General features: G+C 39.6%; 1 protein-coding gene across 2 annotated transcripts in view; it reads left to right on the top strand.

The window, feature by feature from the left end:
- gria3b (glutamate receptor, ionotropic, AMPA 3b) overlaps positions 1-18,136 on the top strand; it is a 476,246-nt gene that overhangs the window by 342,301 nt on the left and 115,809 nt on the right. For both annotated transcript variants that reach the window (XM_060927491.1, XM_060927492.1), the window contains exons 6-10: positions 3,909-4,070; positions 7,748-7,915; positions 8,122-8,226; positions 11,512-11,619; positions 15,502-15,708. In XM_060927491.1, the coding sequence (XP_060783474.1) occupies positions 3,909-4,070; positions 7,748-7,915; positions 8,122-8,226; positions 11,512-11,619; positions 15,502-15,708 (750 nt within the window). The remainder of the gene's footprint in view (positions 1-3,908; positions 4,071-7,747; positions 7,916-8,121; positions 8,227-11,511; positions 11,620-15,501; positions 15,709-18,136) is intronic.

Below are 18,136 nucleotides of genomic sequence, written 5' to 3' on the forward strand. Positions count from 1 at the left end.
GTTCACTCAGGTACTGTGGTGCGAGACCATTCAGTCCTTTAAAGGTCAATAGTAGTATTTTATAATCAATACGAAATTTGATTGGGAGCCAATGCAGTGTGGATAAAACAGGAGTGATGTGGTCATATTTTCTAGTTCTAGTAAGGACTCTTGCTGCTGCATTTTGAACTAACTGGAGCTTGTTTATGCACTTATTGGAACATCCAGACAGTAAGGTATTACAATAATCCAACCTGGAGGTAACGAAAGCATGAACTAGTTTTTCTGCGTCATGTAGTAACATTAAATTTCTTATCTTAGCAATATTTCTGAGATGAAAGAAAGCTATCTGGGTAATGTTATCAACGTGGGTTTTGAATGAAAGACTGGGGTCAATAATCACCCCGAGGTCTTTTACTGCTGCACGTGACGAAACAGAAAGGCCATCCAGAGTTACTGTGTAATCAGAAAACTTACTTCTAGCTGCATGTGGTCCTAGTACAAGTACTTCAGTCTTGTCAGAGTTAAGCAGAAGGAAGTTAATAAGCATCCAGTGTCTAATGTCCTTTACACGTTCCTCAATTCTATTAAGCTGGTGTCTCTCATCTGGTTTTGAAGAAACATACAACTGTGTGCCATCAGCATAACAGTGGAAACTGATATTATTCATAACAATGGTTATGAATAATATCACCCAGAGGTAACATATATAAAGAAAAAAGCAGTGGACCCAAGACAGAACCTTGTGGAACACCAAACTTTACCTCAGTATGTCTAGAAAAATCACCGTTTACATCAACATACTGATAGCGATCAGTTAAATAAGACCTGAGCCAGGAGAGGACCGTTCCCTTAACTCCCACAACATTTTCTAGTCTATCCAGAAGAATGGAATGATCAGTGGTATCAAACCCTGCACTAAGGTCAAGCAACACAAGCAGCAAGGCACAGCCCTGATCAGACGCCAACAGTAGGTCGTTTACTACTTTAACCAGAGCTGTCTCTGTGCTATGATGAGGCCTAAATCCTGACTGATACATTTCATGGATGTTATTCCTCTGTAAATATGAGCATAACTGCTGTGCCGCAGCTTTTTCAAGGATCTTGGAGATAAAGAGGAGGTTTGATATTGGCCGATAATTGGAGAGCTGACAGGGATCAAGGTCAGTTTTTTTAATCAGGGGTTTGATAACTGCTAGTTTAAAGGATTTGGGTACATAGCCGATCCTAAGATATCTGTGACGAATCTCAGTCATCCAGGTAGATAGCAATCTGTGGTTGGTTGAAGATAGCAACTGGACTTGCTTGAAGATTCTTGAAAACGTTTCACCTCTCATCCTAAAGGCATCCTCAGTTCTGTCTGACTAATAGGGAGTATCCAGTATTTATCCTCTCATGGATCATCATAGAATCCAAATCAGAATGCTGATGGCTGCATTGTAGGAACTGAGGATGCCTTTAGGATGAGAGGCGAAACGTTTTCAAGAATCTTCAAGCAAGTCCAGTTGCTCTCTTCAACCAACCACAGATTGCTATGTACCTGGATGACTGAGATTCGTCACAGGTATGTTTCTACGCACTTTGGGATGAGATCCCTATGAGAGGACTTCCAGAAAACTGGCAGACATCTTAGCCAGAGAGAATCGTTCATTTTTGTCAACCTGGAACGACCATCATTGAACAGAGGTGGGTGTCTATGACATCTTTTATCAGCCACCTACAATGCAGCCATCAGCATTCTGATTCGGATTCTATGATGATCCATGAGAGGATAAATACTGGATACTCCCTATTAGTCAGACAGAACTGAGGATGCCTTTAGGATGAGAGGCGAAACGTTTTCAAGAATCTTCAAGCAAGTCCAGTTGCTCTCTTCAAACAACCACAGATTAGCCAATCCTAAGAGAAGAATTTATTATTTTTAGAAGCAGTTCAATTACTTCAGGTATTATCTGTTTGAATAGACATGTGTAGGTAAGGGATCTAGTACACAAGTTGAGGCTTTTGATGCAGAGATTAATGAAAGTAATTCAGTTTCTCTAAGGGGAGTAAAACATTCTAATTGCTGATTTGATACAGTTATGTTGTTAACTACAGGGTCACTTACATTGGCTGACCTTAAATTAGTAGTTTGAATTTTTTGTCGGATATTCTCAATTTTGTCATTAAAAAAATTCATGAAGTCGTTGCTACTACATACTGCAGGTGTGCATGTGTCTATAGTGGACTTATTCCTGGTTAATTTTGCTACAGTATTAAATCGGAATCTCGGATTATTTTTGTTATCTTCTTTTAGGGAGGAGAGATATGTTGATCTAGCAGCACTAAGAGCTTTTCTATACATCAGGAAGCTCTCCTTCCACACTAATTTGAATGTACCAATTTTGTTTGATGCCTTATACGTTCCAATTTTCGAGTGGTCTGTTTTAAAGTGCAAATGTCATCATTATACCAAGGTGATATTTTCTCTCTGATCATTTTCCTTTTAAGAGGAGCTGCGTTATCTAAAGTATAGTGGAACGTTGACTCTAAGCATTCAGTTGCCTGATCAAGTTCTGCAGGGGCTGACAGTGACCCGATCAAAATTGATAACTCTAGGAGATCATTTATAAAGCTCTGTGCAGTAGTTGAAGTGAATGTGCGTTTAATACAGTAGCATGGTGAGGTGCATATATTATTACTCAGACATATTTTGAATGAGATGAGGAGAACTTCAGACTGTGGAAGTGTGACTATATTTTCTACGTTTAACCTGAATGTTAGTATTAGATCGAGGGTGTGACCACCATTATGGGTCGGTCCTATGATATTCTGATTAACCCCTACTGAATCTAAAATGGACACAAACGCTGTTTTCAAAGGGTCTTCTGGGTTATTGAAGTGAATATTAAAATCTCCAACAACTAAAGCTTTGTCTAAGGAAATAACCAGGTCTGAGATAAAATCTGCAAATTCAGAAAGAAACTCAGAATATGGCCCCGGGGACCTGTAAATAATAAGTAACAGAATTAACTGGGTAGACTTATTTTTCGAGGCTACATACATTATATTAGTATGAAGAACTTCAAATGTATTAAATTTATAACCAGGTTTGTGTGTTACACCTAGATAATCATTATAAATAACTGCAATGCCTCCTCCTCTGCCAGTTAGACAAGGCTGGTGTATGTAACTGTATCCAGGAGGACTAGCTTCATTTAATGCTATATATTCATTTGGTTTAATCCATGTTTCTGTTAAACACAATACATTAAACTCCTGATCAGTAATAAGTTCATTAACCATTAGTGCTTTAGATGTAAGAGATCTAATATTTAATAGCCCCAGCTTTAGATCAAAGGTGCTGGCAGCGGCTGTACAGTCAGTATGATCTAATTTTATATTGATTAGGTTACTGGAACAAACTCTCTGAGTATTTCTACTTTTTTGTTGAGCTCAGGGAACAGACACAGTCTCGATGTAGTGGACCCTGAGTGACGACTCTGTGCAGCTAGCAGACAGTCGGTTTAGCCTGTTCGTCTGCTCCCTGGCCTTGGCTCTGGATTGTCAGAAATTAACTAGGCCTGTTCTGAGACTATGACCTATGCTGCAAGAAATGAGAGCAGCACCTTCCCGAGTGGGATGGATACTGTCCTGCCCTAACAGGCCAGCAAAGACTTCAAAATTAGCCCAATCATCTATAAAGCCCACACTGTTTTCAGAGCACCACCTGGACAACCAGCAGTTCAGCGACCATAACCTGCTGTAAGCTACATTGCCACGCTGCATTGGCATATATCTTGTCTTTTGGAAAAACACCAACTGGTATGGTAAAATACACTAACAGCAAATCTGTGCTGATTTATACTGGTTATAATGAGCACATTTATTTTATCCAACAGTTCTCTCTGTGTGTCTCTCGGTATTTATCACTTTCATTCCCCTTTCAGGGCTTCTCCAATGTGAGCCTGGACAAGGTGTATGTTGGCGGCGCAAACATAAGTGGCTTTCAAATAATCAATCCTGAAAACCCTGTCGTGCAGCAGTTCCTTCAGCGCTGGGACCGGTTAGATGAAAGAGAATTCCCAGAGGCAAGGAACACACCTCTGAAGGTAAGTCTTTCATGTTGTACACTAGAAAAGGCATCATTATGTCTTATCAACAGCCTTCTGTTTTCTCATTTCTGTCTCTGTTGCCTTCTTCCTTTCACTTCTCTCTTCTTTAGTAGCCATTGCTACTGCTTACTCCTCTTTCCTCCTCTCTTCCCTTCTCATCTTTCTTGTATCCTTTTCCTCATCTGCTTTCCCACCCCCTCACAGCAGTCAATTTATTGATGTCCAGTCCAAAGCTGGGTTAGAACCAGAGTTTCAATTTACATCTAATTAAGCAAAAATCAGCAAAGGGCTCGATTTAAAGTGCTACTTCACTGAGTCATGCAGGTGTGGGCTGACATCAAATAGGCAAACAGGTCAAAATAAGTTCTAGAGCAGGATTTTGTATATGAAATGCTTAAAACTAATAATTGAGTATTTATGTATAATGGTCCAAAGTAGCAGTAAATAAAAGTGCCCCTGATCTGTGGGTCTTTACAATGCAACTCACCCTGACACTTTCTTAAATTCCTTCCAAGAATTTCAGTGTAAGCTTTCTGGATGTAATAGAAAACAAAAACTATTGCTCACTGCAAATTAGTGGATGTCATTGTGTTCCGAGCTTGTTCGGTGAGATGCAGCATAATTACAGGTGTCACCTCACAACAACAATAGGACTGAAATACTGTTCCACACAATGCTAAACATTTTACACTTCACTGTAATTAGAAGCCAATTTAGAGCCATTTCCATAAAGATAAACAATGTACTTTTGTAAATATGAATAGAGCAGCATGACATGAATCTTCTTGCTGTTTAATGTTAGACCAAGTTATGATTATATGTGGTAATGCTTCGCAATTATCCTGTTCTAACAGTGTAAGCTAGATACATATACATACATAGGATGTGTTGCCACTTTTATCCTTGAACATACTGTTGTTCTTGCTTAATATGGAAGGTTTGTGAAGTGTTAACTGAACTCAGCTCCAGTCCTAGAGGCTGCATTGTACAGCTACATAGGTTTCTGCACATTGTGCTAATATGGCTAAATTAATACACCTGATTTAACCCACAAAGGGCTTGATAATGAGTCCTAGAGTTGCACCAGGTGCTGAAGAACAAAGAAAGCGTTAATTTGTGCATTGCACAAGTTCCCAGTGAACAAGACAAAAGGGACGATGTAACCAGTGGCGGCTGGTAGTCTTTCAAACAGGGGAGGCTGGTCGGTTACGATATTTCCAGATTTTAAAAGAAAAAACACATCAATTTTGCCCATACTCTTGCCTCTGATCTGGCTGATTGTTGGCAGGGTCACAAACTGTGAAATAACAGGTTCTTTTGGCCCATTAGCCTACAGTCCAATATACATGATGGTGGTGTTGGGGGGGTATATTTTAACATTTTATATTTTAAAATTGTGGCATGTTGTTTAAAAATTGATCATTATTGAAAGCAGCTCTTTGTCAGGAACCTCAGCAGTAACAGCAGAGTGTTCTGGAATAGGCACAAGCACTGACCTTGGGGAGCCAAACATAGAGCTGGGTGCCACACATTTCATTCAATGACACTTTCCCTATATTTTACTTATTTTGACTGAGAAATGTTTTATTGACAATTCTGATAACCCTTCACTTTTAATCCAGGTCTGTAGTGTGAAATGTTCTCGGCTGTGTTTTTGTTTAAAAATGTTTTCCAAATTGTAGCTGTGTTTAATTCATATCCAGAGAAATATCTCATCTCATCTCATTATCTCTAGCCGCTTTATCCTTCTACAGGGTCGCAGGCAAGCTGGAGCCTATCCCAGCTGACTATGGGCGAAAGGCGGGGTACACCCTGGACAAGTCGCCAGGTCATCACAGGGCTGACACATAGACACAGACAACCATTCACACTCACATTCACACCTACGGTCAATTTAGAGTCACCAGTTAACCTAACCTGCATGTCTTTGGACTGTGGGGGAAACCGGAGCACCCGGAGGAAACCCACGCGGACACGGGGAGAACATGCAAACTCCACACAGAAAGGCCCTCGCCGGCCACGGGGCTCGAACCCAGGACCTTCTTGCTGTGAGGCGACAGCGCTAACCACTACACCACCGTGCCGCCCCCAGAGAAATATATATTCCAATATAATATACTCAGCATAAACATTTTAAATAGATTCTATATTTTGGTCCATCCATGACATATTACTAAAGTAGCCTATTTACTGTTATTGATGTGGGTCACCACCATATCAGTATTATTTAAAAGAAAATTCTGCCCTCCTTTCTTTTTCTAGAAAATGTTCAGTTACCCTGTCATACCAGGTGGGAGTCTTCTCTAGAGACTTCACTAACTTCCTCTCAATTGCAAGTAGAGCAAGGTTGCTGAGTCAACTTTGACCCATGGTGTTTTGGCTGTATGACTTCACCCGTTTCAAGCAGGAGAAGCTCCTCTCTACGCCTGCCGACGTAGCCCCAATTGTTGCCACTAAGGTCAACAGCTTGTACAGCTCAGGCATTGCACAATCCAGCCCCATGTCTTTAAAGAAAAGCAAATGTTCGCACAGCTTACCCCTGTTGCCCTGCAAGTCACGATTCACCAAGTCAATTTGAGGCGTTGGTCTACCCTGCTCTTTAATTTTAATTTTTTCCTCGAAAGGAAGACTGGCAAATGGCTTCGCCAAAATTAAATCAACAATGCTTGGCATCCATGCGCAGCTTTCTTGCTAGCTGACTAGCCCCCTCAAGTTCAAGTTCAGTCACTCAAATAAACGAAATTTCTGGAACTAAGATAGTAAACTTGACAACACTACATTTACACTTTATTTACAATGAAAATATATACAAACTAAAAAAGCTGATAGAAACCGTATGTAATGAATGAAATCGAAATGTAAACTGATCTCTTACGATACACCACACCACTTGCGAATCCGCATGGGACTGAACTGAAATTCACCGCTGCCTGTCTATATTTGAAACGAGCTGTCAATCAAAGAAAATAGCCAGACGCTTTCACCAATCACCAGTCTCCTCGCGGAAAGCTTTGCCATGTCCCTCCCATGTGAGGCTCGGAGTCCGTAGGCAGGCATTTTCGCAGTATTTGTCCAATAATCATCTTGCATTTTGAGATTGAAAAGCGCATAGCTCCCAAATGCCATTGAAGTCCACTGAGGCTGGGAGTCCGTGGGGCGGGCGTTTTCGCAGTATTTGTCCAATAATCGTCTTGCATTTTGAGAATGAAAAGCGCATCACTCCCAAATGCCATTGAAGTCCACTGAGGCTGGGAGTCCGGTGGGCGGGCGTTTTCGCAGTATTTGTCCAATAACCGTCTTGCATTTTGATATTGAAAAGCGCATAGCTCCCAAATGCCATTGAAGTCCACTGAGGCTGGGCTGCATCGTGCTGTCACGAGGGGGAAAAACTCACGTGCACATTAGGCGAACTGGGGAAAGTTATAACGGAATGATTTCGCACTGTAGTTGGGTTGAGCACATATATTTCTATGATTCTGGATCTGAAATAGCAATGTTATAAGGTCGGCTATAACATAAGCCTAGCGCAATTCATCCTACACGATGTTCGTCATTTTTAGAGGAGGCTGAGCCTCCCTCGTTGTCTTAGAGCAATCGCCCGTGGATGTAACCCAGTGGACTTGTGGACAGGGAGGAAGGTAGTGCAGTACTCATCTCATGGTCTTTCTGTACAGTACACCTCTGCATTGTCCTACGATGCCATCCTGGTGATAGCGGAGGCGTTCCGGTACCTGCGGCGTCAGCGTGTGGATGTCTCAAGACGGGGCAGTGCTGGAGATTGCCTGGCCAATCCAGCAGTCCCCTGGAGTCAAGGCATCGACATTGAGAGGGCTCTCAAAATGGTAGGAAAATTCACCCTGCAGCTCAGCTCTGACTTTCTTGTACTCCTCCCAATCCACTTCTTCAAAATGAACTGTTCAAGCATATCTGCTCACTCTGCTGCTGTAAATGACTCTATTTCAATGCACTGCCACCTTCCATTTGGCCTTGGAGGTTTGGAGTGCTGCCCATTATTTCGTCAGGTTTCATCCTTACTTTTCCTTGGCAGGTCCAAGTACAAGGGATGACTGGCAATATCCAGTTTGACAGTTTCGGCCGCAGATCAAACTACACTATCGACGTTTATGAGATGAGAGCAGGCGGGCCGAGAAAGGTATACAAATAAATTGAAATCCTTCTAGATATCATAAAACAGAGCAGAGAGGTTTTGTAAATTTGTGTCCTTTAAATGTCTCTCTCTTTTTGAAATAGATGTCACGCCGATAGAGTGCAGTCATAAAGGCCCTGTTCTAGAGTGATTATAAAGTGATAGCTCTTAATCTTTGATTAGATATTTGAAGTTTGTTTGGATGTAGCTTGTTTTCTGCATTGAAAAATGTAACAAAATTTAAAAACAATCTTCAGCTAGTACCAAAGTTCTGCCAGTGTCATAAATGTTTGATTAAAGTCTCAAAATGTGGCTGCATCTAAAAGCCACCAACAGGAGGATGGCATAGTATTAAGCGAAACTGACAGGACAGCTACTAATACCATAGTGGCAATGGTGAAATGTTAACGAAACATGCTAAAGCACAGACAAAATTATCCTTATTACCTCAAGCTCACCTTGAAAAATGTTTGTTTATGTGACCCCATTCTCTGCACAAGTCCAGATCACACTGACTTGTGATCCAAAATAGAGTAATTGTCCTACTCACAGGTCTGTCTTTAGCAGATCTTCATTGTATTATTCTACAACTCCAAATCAGAAAAAGTTGGGATGGTATGTAAAATGCAAATAAAAGAGAAAGCAGTGATTTTCTAAATTTACTTTGATTTGTATTTCATTGCAGACAGTATAGAAGATATTTTATGTTTTGTCTGGTCAACTTTATTTCATTTGTTAATATACATCCATTCCTCTATTTTAGGCCTGCAACACATTCCAAAAAAAGTTGGGATGGGACAATTTAGTGCTAGTAATGAGGTAAAACAATTAAGTAATGATGTGACTTGAAACAGGTGATGTCAACAGATGACTGTAATCATCAAAATCAAAATCAGTCTCCAGGAAAGGCCTAGGCTTTGAGAAGCGAAGGTGGGCTGAGGATCTCCAGTTTGTCAACAAATGCATGAGAAAATTATTGAAAATGTTTAAAAGCAATGTTTCTCAAAGAGAGATAGGAAGGGATTTGGATATTTCACCCTCTACAGTGCATAATATCATTAAACGATTCAAGGAAGCTGGGGGAATTTCAGTTTCAGTGGCACACTGAACATCCATAGTGGCACAAGCCCTCAGTGGCAAGGGCACAAGCCTAAGCTGATCACCCATGATCTCCAATCCCTTAGACAGCACTGCATTAAGAACCGTCATTCATCTATAGCTAATATAACCACATGGGCTTGGGATTACTTTGGCAAACCTTTGTCACACACTACAATACAGAGTTTCATTCACAAATGCCAGTTAAAACTTTACTGTGCAACAAGGAAGCCTTATGTTAACTATATCTAGAAGCACTATCAACTTCTCTGGGCTCGGAGGCATCTGAGATGGACCATCACACAGTGGAAACGTGTATTGTGATCAGACAAATCAGTATTCCGGGTCTTTTTTTTTTTCTTTTTTTTTTTGGACAAAATGGATGCCGTGTGCACTGGAACAAAGATGAAAAGGACCATCCAGAATTTTACCAGCAACAAGCCCAAAAGCCCGGGTCTGTCATGGTATGGGGTTGTGCCAGTGCCCTTAGCAAAGGTAACTTACACTTCTGTGATTGCAGCATTAATGCAGAAAAGTACATTGCGATTTTGGAGCAACATATACTGCCTTCAAGATAACATCTTTTCCAGGAATATTTCAACAAGTCAAAGCAAAACCACACTCTGCACACATTACAAAGGTATGGCTGTGGAAGAAGAGGGTGTCTGTCCCCTCTGTCCCCAATAGAGAATATGGCAAATTTTGAAATGAAAAAAAAAAAGACAATGACAACCCCAAACTGTTGCACAACTTAAGACCTGTTTGCAGAAAGAATGGAACAAAATGACACCTCAAACATTTTACCACTTGGTGTCTTCAGTCCCTAAACATCTTTTAAATGTTGTGAGAAGAAATGGTATCATTACAGAGTGGTAAATGCTTTACTGTCCCAACTTTTTTTTTTTTTAAATGTGTTGTAAGGATCAGAATTAAAATGTGTTTATTAAAAAAATAATAATAACATTCATGAGGTAAAACATCAAATAATGTGCTCCTGTGTTGTTTTAAGGGTAATACAGGTCAAATATTATTTATAAATCAATGTTTTCAGGCTTCATTTCAATTTCAACATACTGTCCCAACTTTTTCTGATTTGCGGTTGTAATAATAATGGAGAACATGTTATCACACAGTTTGTGACAGAATTCACTACTGGAATAATTTCATAGTATGATAGTGATCTTAAAATTAAGTAATAATTGTAAAAGCCTACTGCAATCACAGTGTAAAACCACCTAAACACCAAAGGAGATGCTTCAGAATGGATGTCTATAGAAGAGAGCTTTACACTTTATGTATAAACTTACATGTGTATCATCTAGTGTTTTTTTTGTTTTGTTTGGGGGGGTTGTTTTGTTTTTTGGGGGGGTTCGAAATATGAAAGATCAGTTTGATATTTGCAAAGTGAAAAATTTGGAAAGCTTGCTAAAGCTAACTAAAGCGTTACTTCAGTTAGCATAGCAACTGAAGGCTAAATATGAACATGCTGTAAGCATCTGAATGGTAGGAACAATCTAGTTGCTTATGGAACACTGTTTTTACTTGCAGTTTATGTAATGGGGCTCAAATTCCCCCCACTTCAATCACATTTCTGTCCTCATCACAGCTTGATGCTAATGCTAGTGCTCTTTTATGAAGCAGTTGTGAAACACAGCAGTCTAGGTCTTGTGCTACTGTTCAGCATTTTCTCATTTGGTACAGCTTAAAAACGCTGGATTACTAATGGATGCAAACCAATGCTGTATTTGAGTGACTTCATCTATTAATCTTAGGATAAACAAGCAGCACTTCATGCCACCAAAAAAACATTTAAGCAGCATACTCCTCCCATTTCCTTGTTCTCTTTGACTGCTCAGCTGATTTGTGTATATGCCATTTCATGAGCTGCCCAGTGCTTGTATAGTAAGCATTCTCTGTAGTTAAAAGCTGTCTGCCAGACACACTCCTACTTCCACTTCCATTTAACAGGAGGTAATAGCAGCTCGGGCACCTAATGCCATTTTAATGAACATAGTCTTATGAGAGAATGCCTTTATAGTTTTATACATCTCCTGCAGCCTCATAAACTCCTTGTCTGTACATGAAAGAATTATTTTAAAGGAAAGGGGAAAATGACCTTGGGCTGAGGAAAGCATTAATGTGCTTAAAATGGCTGTCATTTTGATAATAACAAAAATGTTTTCCCTTTTGCAGATCGGGTACTGGAACGAGTTTGAGCGCTTTGTAAATATAATGGATCAGCCATACAGCAACGATTCATCCTCAGTGGAAAACCGAACAATTGTGGTCACTACTATTATGGTACACGTTCCACAATGTTTTAAATGTGTCACATATTCTGCCACTCAGGGTCATGGTGTAGACTCACAGATTGATACATTCTGTCCTGGGCGGCTAGAAGTATATTTCTTTTGCGTTGCTTTCCATCCACTCACTACACGTTGAAACAGTCGAGGGACGATAAACATGATGAGTGTTTCAACTGTATCCGTGTGGGTGACAAAGCATTTTGATTTTCCATATTCCAGTGGCCTGTCATAGCAGTGACATCACAATAACGGCATTTGGTACAATGGTAATGTTTTTTTTTTTACGTTTCCATCCTCAAACTTGACATACAGTGCATACGTAAGTAAAACCTTTCTCCACTCATCAAGTAAATGGTCATGACACACAGAATCCACCAGCCAGTGAAATCACAGCAATGATTCAAAGGGTTCAATGGTTTGTCTGAGGCAAAATAAAATAAACAGGGAGGACAGAGATAATTGTCAGGCTAGCCTTTTGTTTGCTGACTCCATTTTTCCATTTTACACTGACCAGGAGATTATACTGTAACTGAAAATTCATTTTACCTTCTGCTATCATCAAGACTTCTTGATTGCCAAGATCAATTTGATTAATGCTTCTAAAGCAAGCACAGAATCACTCTCTAGAATAAAACATTAGGTGTAATCATGTTGTCTCTCAACTACAAAAGTGTATAATGACTTATGCATGAAACAATAAACAGCCCCAAGTTATTTTGATCATCACCACATCCATAGTGACTAGCTTAGTGACTGGAATCGGGAGTGTCCCGGAAAAGACGAGGTGAGAGGATGTATTCAGCACAAAGCAAACAAACCATTGCTACCCCACTGGCAACCAAATTGTCTCTGACTCTAATAGGGAAGTTCTCTCTGTGTGTGAAGCCCTGTGGTTTGGTAATGATGTGCTTAAAAAAAAAAGAAAAAAAAACCCTGCTGCTGATGTGCCCTTAATGGAAAGACAAGAGAGAAAAGAAGAAATGCTTGTGCAGTTTTTGGTACTGGTGTGGCCAGGTATTTGAGTTTTTTAATCCGAATGATGCATTTATATACTTGTATGTATGCTCTTGTTCTTCATTGTTTTTTGCTGGAATGATATGTCTTTGCCACACAATGGTGCAACATGCTTTAAGCAGATTTGTCTGTCTCCAGTCACTGCCATTTACTTTATGAAAAGGAAATCACCACTCAAGACCCTGACCGCCAACCCTATCTCTCACCATTTACCTCACGTTCACACTAGCAAGCAACAAGTCACTTGTAGTTTTTTTTTTTTTTTTTGTGGGTGTGTAGAAATCGCTACCATTGTCATTTGTGGGTGTGCACTGTCCAAAGTTTTTTGTTAGTTTCTTTCTTTTTCTTTCTTATATAAAATGGTAGTAGCCGAAATGTCAATGCTTCTAACTAGCTATCTAATTAAATACAAATTAAATAATGCATAAATCAATGTGAAATTTAGTTGTTTGATTTACATATTACACTCTTGGATTCATACTAGCTTTGTTTCCAGATTAGCAAAGCAAGCTAACTGTACTAGCTACATACTCTCACCAGAGGAACAAACAATTGCTACTTCTGTCCAAGCTTTATTTTTTGTTGTAATGTCTCACATTTACTGAGAGGTCATACATGACAGAATAAGATGAAACCATGGTTATAAGAGTTCGACCATTTTTTCATGGGAACTGATTGCAGGCAGAAACTAATAGGTGTGAGCAGGGAACTGAAAATGTGGGACCGCACATGCCATAGGATAAGCAAAGGACTCATTTGAACTAATCATTTAGTTTGAATGGGTCTTACCCATCTTGCTTTGTCGCTGAAATTGTGGTTATCTGTCACACATGTACATGGAAAACTAGAAGGGCACTCGGTAGAGTGCATACCACCGTCAAGGCGCATATCCGGATTTGCATCAAAATTTAAGCAATTGTTCCTTGGCCCATGGCTCACCTTTCCTCAAAATTTCATCAAAATCCGTTCACTACCAGGCACGTGCACACATAGGGCTTTAGGGGTGCTTGAGCCCCTGCCCTTTTTGCCTTGAATTAAATGTTGCCCTTTTAAAATAATAATAATAATAATCCTAATAATAAATAATACAGTCCTGTTAAAAGTTTAAAACAACGGCGGTACAAAAACTCCACGGCAATCTACCAATTTTCTTGTAATACGGGGTCGTTCTGTGCGTTGAGCTGCCGCTTCTCTGTCCATTGCTGCTCCACTTGAGTGCGGCCAGAGAGAGGGGGCGCGCGGACAGAGAGAGGGAAGAAGCCGCTGCGCGCGCTGCCACAATAATAACAGAGGAGACGTAACAGTGAGGCAGCTTGAACATGTGAGTTATGGTCTAACAGTTAGCCCTTTCAAACTGTATGTACATGACATTTGGGCGTTTGTAGGGCTACTGACATTTGTGCGAGTAATTTAAGTCTCTGTAGTTTAATAATCTGCTTGTTAACTGACGTGACCTGACCTGTTACTGTTCACAATCGATTGCCTCGGCCGTGCTTCGGTGTACATGCAAGTATCATATCGTCGGGAAGCTTACATTCTCCTCTTGTATATATAACTAGTCGTTGACCTCTTCCACAACGTGCTCAAATCAAATGTGGGTTATGTTTCAGAAAAAAAACAATGTTATGTGTCAGTTTGTCTCCAGACAGTGGAGAGGTCTTTCTCCAAGCTAAAGCTTGTGAAATGTACTCAGAAGCCTATGCAAAGAAGAAAGGCTCTCTGATCTCCTTCTCCTCGCGATTGAAAAAGACATACCCATAAATCACAATGAGGTCATTAATATCTACAGGGACATGGCCCCCAGAAGGTTACTGCTTTAAGGCCCCTGGAATGTTAGGCTTCTACCTTATGAGAGGAAGGACTGATTTTTATCATTTTGTCCATTAGGCTATTTACTTATTTGTTCAAAGTTCAGGTTTCACTGTTCAATGTTAAATCTTTAACAGTAAAAAAGCCTAATAATGCACCAGTGTTTTATTGCTTTGCATGTCTTCCAAGCCTATGATAATGTGAGTGACAATTTTGCTGACACAAAAGAAATGGCAATTGCATATCACTTTCACCAACACAGGACACATGGCTAAGTACTTACCTTCCTATTAGTACATTAATTTTAATTCTACATTTCCATATTTTGGAAAGGACCGGGAAAAAAAATCATGCACTTGCTGTCCTTTTTCTGACTTTGAGCCCCTGCCCCTCTATAATCCTGTGCACGTCCCTGTTCACTACTATTTGAGTTCTGTTGGGAAAAGTCAAATAAACTGAGGTGAAAGTATAACTTCCTCCAACACAGTTGGCAGAGGTAATAAACGTGTTGGACATGTACATATAGAAAATAGACCTGTCACCTTTCACTTTGCTGCTTGTTAGTGTGAACATGTGGTTAGATAATGCAACTCAGCCCCCACTCTATATTTCAAACTCCAACACAGGAGTGTGTGGGTCAGTGTGTGTTTGTACCATTGTTCACCATCCATCTTCACAGCCATATTGTTAGTAGGGGCTGGGTGCATTAGCAAAGGGTCTCGCCAAGATCACATGACTCTATATTTACTCTCTCTGTCTCATCCATCCTGTTCTTGATGTCATGCTGGGGTTTTTTTTGTTTGTTTCTGTTTTTTAATACAGGTGTATGTGTGTGTCTGAAGTACAGAGTGATCTAGAAAGAGAATGGAGATCTAGAAACTGAAAATGAGTGTATGACAGTGTGTGTGTGGGGTGGGTGGGGGGGGGAGTGAACAGGTCTGTATATGGTTACCCTGCATGCCCTTGCATTTTCTTGACTGTTCAGCTGTCACTCGGCTCTGGTGACTGCTACGCACAGGTGACAATAAACTAGCGTGTGTTTGATTAACAGGAAGCGCCATATGTGATGTACAAGAAAAACCATATGCATCTGGAAGGCAATGACAAGTATGAAGGCTACTGTGTCGATTTAGCTTCCGAGATAGCCAAACACGTTGGGATTAAGTACAGACTGTCTATAGTCATGGATGGCAAGTATGGCGCCCGCGACCCAGAGACCAAAACATGGAACGGGATGGTGGGTGAACTAGTATATGGGGTGAGTACCAGTTAATTTTTACCACCTTACCTCTCTACCTCTCTCTTCATTCTTCTTTCTTAATCTATCAGAAGTGTTTGTGTATGTGCATGTTTTGAAGACTTACCAAATGCTACTGCTACGCTCCTGATTAAGTAGGAACCAGGAAAGGAGGTGTGCAAGGGAAGGAGTTCAGATACTTCATGAGAGCAGTGTGGAAGGGAGGAGGTCTCATTAATTTTTATAGGAAAAAAAGTTAGTTGCTCAATTATTGTGGTATTTTATGTTCAGACCTGATATTAGTAGTTGAAAAATCATTTGTATTCAAGTGCCAAGAATTGACCTTATAAAATATACTTCTTATTTCTTCACTCTCTATTATTATTATTATTATTATTATTATTTCTAGCTTTTTTTTTAACCAGCTGGGTTTTGCAGCTGATAAGATGTTGTCTTATGACAACAAATGAGGAAAATGTACAGGTCAGAGTTTCACACATTGTACAATATTATACTATATGGCCAAAAGTTTATGGACACCTGACCAATACATATGTGCTTGTTGACCATCCTGTTCTAGATCTAGTCTGCCCTTTACGGTTATAATTACCTCCACTCTTCTGGGAAGGCTTTTCACTAGATTTTGGTATATGGTTTTATACAGGGACATGTGTTTTGTGCATATCAACATTTGCACTCTTGAAAAGGAGCTTGATTAATTTTGAGGGGTTGTGCCAGTGCAGCTTTCCTCAAGTGATTATTTTTCCAGTAGTTCCTAAGAAAATAAATGTTTCATTCAAAACAACATTCAATCTTCCTTTTTACTTATTAGAAAAAAAATACAAAATAAACACTGACCATGCATTTCTGCTCTGTTTACATGTATGTTCATCCAGTTTTTCTGACAAACAATTCAGGTCACATGACATCTCCTGACATGACAAGTTCCACATCCATAGCAAAAAAATTGGTTTCCAACATAGTTTTCACAAATGACAATTAAAAAATTTAATAACACAAATGCTTCAGTTAAAGAAAAGAGATAGAGGTACTGTTGTCAGTTAATATGTTGTCATTACACACAACAATAGCATCTATTTATCTTTCTAAGGGATGGCTAAATCCGGTTCAAAACCAGTGGTGAAATTGTGTTTCGTGGTCTGCAGCCTCACAGCATGCAGCTCACTGATTCACCTCAGCATCACTACATCAGAAAGCCACTTCCAGTGCTTGTACCAGGCCAAGTATCCACTTTTGCATTTGTCAAAGTGCTCCCGTGCTGTAAATGCAGGAAAAGCCATTGAAATCATTCCCAATTCTTCTGGCCTACACTGAACATGGAGGGGCCATATATAAAATGCATGAGGGTTGGGTTACCTCATCTGTTCAATTTCCTAACTATCAGCCAAAGAAATTGCCTGGTTTTGATGTGCTGTGGGTTGAAATTACACTCAAAATGAGAAAAAAGAGTCCACCCTTGGTAGGAGAAAAAGAAAAATATTCCCTTTTAGTCTTGTCTAGAATACCTGTTGTGTTACATCAGCCTGGACAGTTAGGACTAACACTGGCCTGACCTTCTGACCAGCATATTTATTTAATTTTCCTTGCATTTTAAAGGTCACCCCCATCTTTTGTTCTGTACAGTTTTGTTGTTGTTGTTGTTGTTGTTTTGGTGTTTTATTTTCAGTTTCTGTTTGCTCAGGTTTGTATTTTCTTTATCTTCGGTTCAGTTGTATTATGGACAATGAAGTGCAATACAATGCCATCCACAAATCAATAGTTTGTATCAGAAGTTGTTATTTGATGCATCACTTAAACACTCTGGCATATTTTTTAAATCTGTTTTTAAAGAGCTGCTAGCACAGTTAAACATTTGGTTTGATAATACAGCATGAAGTAAGATGCCCCACTGATGATGATGATGATGATGATGATGATGATTTAAAAAAATACAATCTTTATTTCATAAAAATAAACTTCAAATAACTATAATATAACTTTATTATTATTATTATTATTATTATTATTATTATTATGCATACCTACATACATGGAAATCTGTCATTAATTATCCAATATCTTTCATTTTACTCTTCTTCACTTTCCATGTAAATTCCACTCCAATCATACAAACTTGCAATTTATATGATCACCGTTTACCATAGCACACATGTTCACCTCATATTTCACCCTGGGGGTTAGAAAAGATGATCATGTCTAATTATTTATCCATAGTGCAGGAAGAAGAGATCCAAGGCGTGTTTTCTGCCTTACCGATAAATCACTTCTGGTAGAAACTTAATTAGCTATTTATATGCAAATTATTCTATGATTTATTGAGACAGTACACCAGTGTTCCACTCACTACTGACTGCAAGATAAAAGGAAATGAATATTTGCAGGGAGCTTTTATATACACCAGTCACCTGCAAAGTTTTCATGACCTTAT

The sequence above is a fragment of the Neoarius graeffei genome, chromosome 8, assembly GCF_027579695.1.
Source record: "Neoarius graeffei isolate fNeoGra1 chromosome 8, fNeoGra1.pri, whole genome shotgun sequence".
In the NCBI taxonomy this organism is placed as follows: Eukaryota; Metazoa; Chordata; class Actinopteri; order Siluriformes; family Ariidae; genus Neoarius; species Neoarius graeffei.